Source organism: Apaloderma vittatum, unplaced genomic scaffold (genome assembly GCF_000703405.1).
Source record: "Apaloderma vittatum isolate BGI_N311 unplaced genomic scaffold, ASM70340v1 scaffold19074, whole genome shotgun sequence".
In the NCBI taxonomy this organism is placed as follows: Eukaryota; Metazoa; Chordata; class Aves; order Trogoniformes; family Trogonidae; genus Apaloderma; species Apaloderma vittatum.
Genome location: NW_009711148.1, coordinates 1 through 8,961, shown reverse-complemented (window position 1 = coordinate 8,961; position 8,961 = coordinate 1). Strand labels below are relative to the sequence as shown.

Here is an 8,961-nt window from a genome sequence, read left to right as displayed (position 1 = left end):
TCGGGTAAATGAAATTTCTTTTGCGCCTTTAAATAAAAGCCTGCTGGGGGCTCAGTCATCGAGGAAGCCCCGCTCGTGCGTAACGGCTAAAACCCGGAAGAACTGTCAAGAGTTAATCGTGACACATGGCTTCAAGGTTCAGACCGGATCAGTTTTCTTTAGCCCGGTTCTCTGCTAGTGTTACAGATGTGCTCTAATACACCAGGCCCGTGACTTGTGGCAAGACAGACTGTTCCCTTTCCACAGCTACTCTGGATCGGGAATCTTGATTCTCCACGTGGGAGCTGCACCACGAGGGCACTGACACTTGTGTAGTCAACTCATATTTTCATTTCATTGCTCCAGCTGCTGCCTCAGATATATGGCTTGCTATGGGGAACGTTGGTTGTCTGCTGCAGTGACCTTGTACATGCGGCAGTGGCCTTGTACATCTCATGCTGGGTTACAAGTAAAAATAAATTCTAGCTTGAATTACTTCTCCCGCAGCATTCATTACGACATAGTGAGAACTGGTTTGTTTCTTGTTATTTCTTAGTGCCGACATAATTTGTCCCTTTTGCCACACAGCTCCCTGGATGTGTACATGTGTAAAGAGAACAAACAGGAGTTGTGCAGGAGAGGAATCCAAATTATCAAATACATTCCTGCCTAGCCTGATAGCTGCAGACAGGCTGTGTACGTGAGTAGGGGAGAACTCAAATAGTCCAAGGCTGTTTACACTTGGAAGTCTTCTGACTCTTAAGTCACAGAGACATGAAAAATCTGAGAGGAGGTTAAGATTTGGAGGCTGTGATTTTTCTGCAGTTAAGTATCACTAGTGATATGACCGGGGATTTTGTCCGTGGTGCTCAGCTAAGTCAAGAGAGAGAGACCATCCCAGTTTGGAAGCTTACTGCCAGTTTGGAATATTCAGATGTTAGAAAGTGTAATTCTCTGACTATGCTGTGTACACTTGTTGCTATGGCAATACTTGCCTCTAATGTGCATTTCAGTTTTGCTTTTTAAAAACTGTCAGGTGTGCAGAGGGCGACAGTATAAAGCCTACAGGTGTAGAAGGTGGAAGAACAAAATTCACCACAGTTGGAAGAAGTGACACCGACGCAAAATAATTTTGGAAGCATTACCTAAAACGTGTAAAGATACTCTCCACCCAACTGTTAGTGAAAGTGTGGGATTCTTCACTTTGCTTTCCAGGAATCTTAATCATTAGCACATAATCTGTTTAATTAGAGTTACTGCAACCTTATTTCAAATGTGTAATCTGTAAGGACTCGGGTTATTGTGCAGTGTCTTCCCCTCAGCCCCAGGCAAGGCAGGAGAGTGCAGCACGACTCTCCTGGCTTTACCTTGTGCTAAGAATAGCCACGGGGTGATAGTGCACAGAAGGTTAGAGAGCAGCTTGGCACAGCGTTACTTACTCTTGTTTCATTTGGATTTTTATACTAGTTGGAGATTTGCATTTTAAAATCATACTGCTTTAAAATTCCTGTCTTCTGCAATCTTGCTTACTTTTAAAAATGCCATTTATGTAGTAAAATATAATCTTTTTGGTTTATATTCTTGCAGGTTTCTCGATTGTTAGGTGCTTTCAGAAACCAAAAACAGGTGACCAGAAGTTTTAGTAGTGCTGTGAGTATAATAGTACCATTTTTTTCTTTTAAGAAGTTTCTCAAGAAAGGGGTTCTGAAACTTACTTTTATAAAATCGTTATTTTTACATTCCAAAAAAATAAGGCCTAAACAAGTGAACATACACGCTCTTCACGCAATGCTGGATTTATACTGATTAATTACTGTCTTTGGCAATTGCATATTCAAGCGTGAGCGATAATAGAAAAGGCTCTAGCAAAGGACAGAAGTGGCACGAAAAGTTTTCACAAAATATCAGTACAAGCCAGTCTTCTGAAACTCATATGCAAATGGGAAAATACTGAGCAAAGTAGAAAGATTGTTGAGAAGCTTCTCTTTTTTTTTTTTTTGCAGAATTCTCTCCAAGCACTAGATTTATTTTACTGCTGCTTTTAGAGTACCCTGCATCTAAAGTCCCGTCTTTTCAAGGCCCTCTTTAAAATATTTTAGACACTGATTGTGTGTTTCCTTTTTTTTACCTTTCGTTTATGTGTATATGTTTGAAATGCCCACAGGCCTTTTTTTTAACTGAAGGTGGCCTTGAAAACTGCTCCGGCAGAAGCAGGGCTCTCAACCACCGCATGTACCCTTAAGCAGGACTTAAAGAGGAGCTGTGGCTTTTAATTACCAGTTTTGTAGAGCAGTTAGAAACCCAAGTGTCACTCCTGTCTTACACAGTATGAAAATGTTTAGAAGGTGAGGCACCTTGGGCTCTGTTTATATCACGTTGCTATTTCAGATGAAAATTTCTCTGGCTGAGGGGGAGCCCTGTTGTGCTGTGAAGCAACACCACAAGGGAGCACAAAACTGATCTTGAGGCATTCCAGCAGTTACCTGCTTGCTCAGCAACAGTGGTCTTTTATCTAAAGCTCTGCTGCTTTTAATGTGCACAGCAAATCTCTGGCTCAAGTCAGTTAAAAAATCAGTCAATGTATATTGAAATTCTCAATATTTTGTGTGAAGAAGGATGGAAATGTATCTTGTGAGTTGATTCTAATTGGGGTGTTGCAAATAATGCTGTATCTGAGCTGCCTTTTTGGTAGGTGATCATGAGCCCTTATAAAACTGCTGGTAATGTTTAAATAAAAAGAGTTGAGATGATGTTTGTTTGATCAGAGTACTTCCTTCCCAAGTTATTCAGTGAGTCTGAGCTGTGCAGTTTATTTCATCTGTTTGACGATGATAAAAGAAACAAGACTGAGAACATTATGGAAGGAAAATCGCTTGGTATTATTAAAAATGGGTCTGAGATTTTTAGGAAGTCACTTGAGAGGTTTAGATATACATGACATTATTTTTTTCAAGGTGAATGTAGCTTTTCATAAATGGAATCTTTTCTAGCATGTGTCAGTATAGTGCGGCGCCTTGATAATATTAGAGACATATGGGTAACAGAGCCGTAACTAGGTAATACCACCTCCTCTCCAAATTTCAAGAAGAAAGCATGCCAACATCATTCATTTCAAGGACAACTGAGCAGGAAACTGCCTTTCAGGTTAAACCTCTGTGTTTTGAAATAAGAATAGATAGTAGGCAGATTTTTAAACGATTCTCCCAAAACGTTTGCACGCTCCCTTTGAAAGCAAGCCAGTCATTCTTGCTTCTGTCCTGTACTGCTGTGCTTCCTAGTGAGTATTTGGTAGCTGAAACTTTCTTTTATTTTCCATTCTAGTAGTTACTTGGTTCCTACAACACATGGCAATGTTTTCTACATAGAAAGCAAGCATTCATTTGTTGTACTACTGATATTTCTTTCCCTAGGTACAAACAGTAACTTTAATCCCAGGAGATGGCATAGGACCTGAGATTTCTGCTGCTGTCATGAAGATCTTTGATGCTGCCAAAGTAAGTTGCATTTGTCTTGCTGTAGGCATTTTAAGTTTAACTACAAGTATTAACTAGATGTATTAAAAATGTTTTCTCTTTCATGTCCAGAAGATCAAGTCATGGTCAAGCTATTAAAAGTTCTTGACATTAGAACGAGTGTGAAGCTTCAGCTAATAAAAAATGAGATTCTGATATCAAGGCAGGGCTTGAAACTGTTAGCTGGCAGAGGAGTAGAGAGTTGCAAGCAAATGCTGTGTTTCATTTTTGGAAATATGAACTCAGTATATAATTTTAAAACACCTTGCTGATGTATCGATCATGAGCAACTGATGTTCTTTTATTCATTGTGATTTCCAGTGCAAGTCAAAGTGTGTGTGAAAAGACTGGCTTTTTAGAAATCCAACTGCTGCACTGGCAAGCACATTCACTTAAGTGATATAAAACTAAGTATATCCAAAAATTGTTTTACTACCTGTCCAAGGAACTTCACCAGAATTTGTCAAGTTTCCTTGGAAGGAAATAATAGCCCTTCAGAAAAGATGCCTGTTAAATTGTTCCCCATTAGTAACAGCACCAAGGGCTTATTCCCTTTCTCTTACAAATACCTGACGTAGCTTTGGCAAAAGCAAAGTTAGAATCATAGAATGGCCTAGGCTAGAAGGGACCTTAGAGTTCTCTAATTATGTATGAAAACCTTGCAGCAGTTCTGGTTGTTTCTGGGCAGTCTAGCAGGAACTGTGGAGGAATAAAACCTCAGTTTGTGTGTTTAATCCAACTTCTTCGTTTTAAAGGGGATTCTCTGCTATGTTATGCTTAGATTGGTTCTGTTGCTTATGAAAACTCTTGTATCTTTTCCTCTATGGTCCTTCCTGATTAAATAAGTGGGTGTCTGCCTCCTCCTCACAGAAGATTGCTGTGATGAATGCAAATTCAGAGAGCGTTGTGGAACATCTGCAGATTTTTAGTTAGATAACAGATATATATCTACGCTATGTACTGTTTTCCAGGCAGAATGGATGATGAGTTCTCAATGAATTCATTTTTCAAATGTCATGTCTCTTGTATACAAGGAACTCAGGAGCTCTAGGAGCTTGAAACAGATAGCATGTATATTGCAATTCTGACAATTTCTGTGCATATAACAGTGAGGGAGGCATCATGGTATTCCAGTTTATGATGGTAAGTTGCTTGTACTATTTCATTTTCACTTAATTACATTTTTTTTTCATAATCGGGTTTTTTTGAGTTTGAACATGTGCTTACTCTTGCTCACCAGAGAAAAATTGTTTAGGAAGACCTGGATAAAATTCCTTATGTGCCTTTTTATGAAAGAGAAGTTAAAACCTGAAGCAAAAGTCATATTTAAGTTAACATAGAGTAAATGTGTTTAGGCTCCTATTCAGTGGGAGGAGAGGAATGTCACAGCTATCCAAGGACCAGGAGGGAAGTGGATGATACCTCCAGAGGCCAAAGAATCCATGGATAAAAACAAAATGGGATTAAAAGGTACTTAAAGGGTTAATACAAAGATATTAAATACTGTTGTTTTTATCATGAGTCTGATTTCAAATCAAAATCCTTCACATGTAGCACAATCAGATGTCTAAGTATAGAGGACAGCCTGTCATGTTGTCTCTCTAATCTCAAAACAGGCCATAACTTGAAGCCATAACTTTCCTAGATCTCTAGGAAGTAGGCGGAAGGGGCAGTACCTGTGTGCAGAATGCATTTCTAATGCTGTTGACACACGAGGATATAAGTATATTCCTCAGGTATCTTCATGTGAGAGTTGCAGTTTGGCCTTTAGAACAGCGGGTCGCACAGTATCACTGGGCTGGCACAGAATTCCTGTGGTGCTTCAGTATAAGGGTTAAATAGGAACCTGGAGATCCTCTGGAAGTGTACCACCTCACGAGGAATTTCACCTTTTAAAATTCATGGAGGGGTTTATCTTCTCATTCATTCTTGTATTTGTTTTTCTTTTTTTTCTTCAGGGCCTTTAAAGACCCCAATTGCTGCAGGGCACCCATCAATGAATCTGCTTCTGCGTAGAACCTTTGACCTTTATGCAAATGTTCGTCCCTGTGTCTCAATTGAAGGGTACAAAACCCCCTACACAGATGTGAACATTGTCACAATTCGAGAGAACACAGAAGGCGAATACAGTGGGATTGAGCATGTGGTATGTTGTTGGAAGTTGTGTTTCTGTGTTTCATGAATGACAGATAATTTCTAGACCATCTCAGCAGCCTGGTACTAAGATGCTGGGTGGTGCTTGCTACCCACAGGAAAAGTTCCTTTCTTGTGAAATGCATGGTTGAGACTGTCTCACTCAGAATTCTACTGCTTTGTTAACAAACCTTCATAGTAGTGATTTGAAAAATGAGCTTACATTTTTTACTATCAATGCAACTGCTGTCTTTCAGATTGTTGATGGTGTTGTGCAAAGTATCAAGCTGATCACAGAAGAAGCCAGCAAGCGTATTGCAGAATTTGCTTTTGAGTATGCCAGAAATAATCAGAGAAGCCACGTTACTGCTGTGCACAAGGCAAACATTATGTATGTCGCATTTCTTTTTGAGAACAACAACAGTAATATGCATTTAATTATAAATAACTTTTTATATATTCCTCAAGTGCATAACTTCTATGAAATAACTATGAACTTCTGTTGATGCTGCTGGGAGTAAGTAAAATAAGTAAATGCCTCCTAAGTAAAATGGGCAATACTGACCCAGTATTGATAGGGCTGTAATAATGACATATAGTGATGTTTTCATTAGTAAGTTTGTGGTATTCCTGTGACTTTCCTTGCAAAGCTCTTATTTTAAAAATAGCCTTAGACTACGAAAAATAATTTAGAAACTGAGGATGAAGATGGCTAGTGCCTTCTACAGTTTCCAAGCCACTTTGTACTGAATCAAGTCATTACAGAGATGATATTATGTGACACCACCTTTACATACTCAGTAAGCCTTTAGTAAACAAGTATGAGTCATTCTGAGAATTAAGGTATGCCTGTTAAACTGATAAAAAAATATTCTAGGAGGAAATCTAAAAGGCATAACTTCTCTCACTGTAATATATTTAAATAATTATTTATATTTAACATATGGGACAGTTAGTCACAAATTAAGTTTCTGCACATAATATTTTTACTTAATCCTCTCTTACATGCAGTTTTATCTTCAGTATTGCTTACGTATAATAACTGCAATATTCTCGTGCTTATTTAATTGCAGGAGAATGTCTGATGGGCTTTTCTTGAGAAAATGCAGGGAAGCAGCAGAAAACTGTAAAGACATTAAATTTAATGAAATGTATCTGGATACCGTGTGTTTGAATGTGAGTATTTAATGTTTTAATTGTGGTTATTTTTTAGTTTAAATTCTTAACCTTAATGAAAATATACTTCTTTCTAGATGGTTCAAGATCCATCACAATTTGATGTGCTTGTTATGCCAAACTTGTATGGTGACATCCTCAGGTATGGAGATTTTAATTTAAACTAACCCGACATGTAAAGTACTTGACCTTCCAGGCAGTTATTCAGGTTACGTGCTAGCCAGATGGGTGATGATTTTATGTGTCCCGAGTTTAAAACTTTATAAATCAGACTTTAATGGGAGGAAAGGATGGTATTATTGCACTTAAATTACTAATGCATTGTTGGGAGGGCTATATGATGAGAATGTACTTATTAATTTAAAAAAAACCCAAAAAGTTCTGCTTATAGAAGCTATGGATAGAGTTCAGGTGCAGCAGAAGGGAAGTTTCTCCAAATGTGTGATGAATTCAATGGCTTACATTGTAATAAAGAACATATAGGTAGATATGAGGAAAAACTTTGTCATGTTAAGCACTAAAATAGATTGTGTAAAATGACTGGAACCGTGACGCTTACATCAAGCTATGCAGTTCAATGATGTGGCATAGGCACTGAGCAATGAGATGTGTGGCCGCTTGATATCGTACCAGCTCCTGTTTTATGTATTGTATTTTGAGCTTATCTTCCAATTAAATTTCGTATTGAAGTAACACTAATGCCAGCGTTCCTTGACATCTTGAAGGCAAAATCCATCAGCACACGTTGTCCTGTCTGTAAATGGACAATGCGTGCGTGTGAAGTACTGTGTGTAAAATCACATATCGTAATCTGAACTTCTAGGTGTCTTAACATGCCATTGCTTCTGCTTGCACCTCTCTAAGGAGAGGTTAAGAAAATAGCCTGAATCAGTTTGTTACAAGTTCAACAACGATTTATATCTTAGAATCCCTTCTCCTGTTTTTGTACAGATAAGACATGTAGAGGTAACTTACGTATAAAAAGAAAGGCTTGTTGAGCTTCTCTGAAAATTGCACTCTCTGTGATAAGGCTGTCTGTCACCTCTAAGGAAAATTGGGACTCCAACTAATGCTTCTTACTTTAAGGATTAGCAGAGGAGTCCATAGGGCCCTCACAGCAGCTGTTACGCTATTAAAGAGATCAAAATGAGATGAGTTGCATCATCGGTACTATTTCAACTCACTTTATCCAGTTCAGTATCATTGATTTTAAAGTTGTTATAGTAATTCCATAAAGAATTTCATAGTTCTAAAAACTGTCAACAAATTTGAGTGTGCTCTTGAGGAAGGGCACCTTTGTCACTGGGAAAGTCTCACCCACAGTGCTTTTTTAAAGCTGAACATAATGCCAAACGTACTGATTAGGTACAGAAGAAATCTCTTTGAAGCATTAAATACCTACAGAGACAAACGCCGACTGTTACCTACACGTAGATTGTATTTTTCCCCAGACTCCATATAACTAAAGCTAATTAGTTTGGTTTAGCTTAAAATACTGTTCTGCAAGGTCAGCCCAAACATTTCTGCTTGTTAGTCTTTCATTAGCTAACTTGTAGGCAATAAACCAGCGTGCCAAAAGAGCAGAGTTTTCAGAGCCTTGTTTATCAGTATGTTTCAGCTTTGACTACTTTTCTTGTGCCTGTTTCTTAATCAGTTCTAATATTTGGAATGTTCTTTTGATCTTCCTTCATTAAATTGTTTCCTACAAATTCTAAAATGTTCCAATGGAGTACAAGTTGCTAACAGCATCTGTTCTTTCCCAATATTATTCTCAGACTCTACGGGTATATATAAAGGAAGTTTTCGTTGTAATAAAATAAGAAACAACCTTAACACCTTGCAGAGAGGCAACTTTATATGGAAAAACTTGTGCGTTTCTCTTTTTGGTTTTGTTTTTTTTTTTCAGTGACTTGTGTGCAGGACTGATCGGCGGTCTTGGAGTAACACCAAGTGGAAATATCGGTGCTAATGGAATTGCAATTTTTGAATCAGTAAGTCTTCTTATGCAAGTTAGAGTTGTAATAACTGCTTTGTCTCAACTTGAGAATCTAAAACTTTTCCACAAATTTAAAGTTAAATGCCTGTCATTTAACTAAATTCTCTGTAACACTGTTTTTCACTGTGAAGATGCTGAAGCTTTATCCAGAGTATGTATTACATG

The 8,961-nt window shown here is 38.0% G+C and overlaps 1 protein-coding gene across 1 annotated transcript; it reads left to right on the top strand.

Annotated features, from left to right (window-relative positions):
* Window positions 1–1,566: 1,566 nt before the first annotated feature.
* Window positions 1,567–8,791, top strand: IDH3A (isocitrate dehydrogenase 3 (NAD+) alpha; the record flags this gene model as incomplete). Its single annotated transcript, XM_009867564.1, has 8 exons — window positions 1,567–1,629; window positions 3,390–3,473; window positions 4,847–4,961; window positions 5,450–5,637; window positions 5,882–6,015; window positions 6,698–6,800; window positions 6,878–6,942; window positions 8,707–8,791. Coding segments are annotated over 8 exons (837 nt in total), but the record flags the coding sequence as incomplete, so codon positions are not given.
* Between the last annotated feature and the right edge of the window lie 170 nt (window positions 8,792–8,961).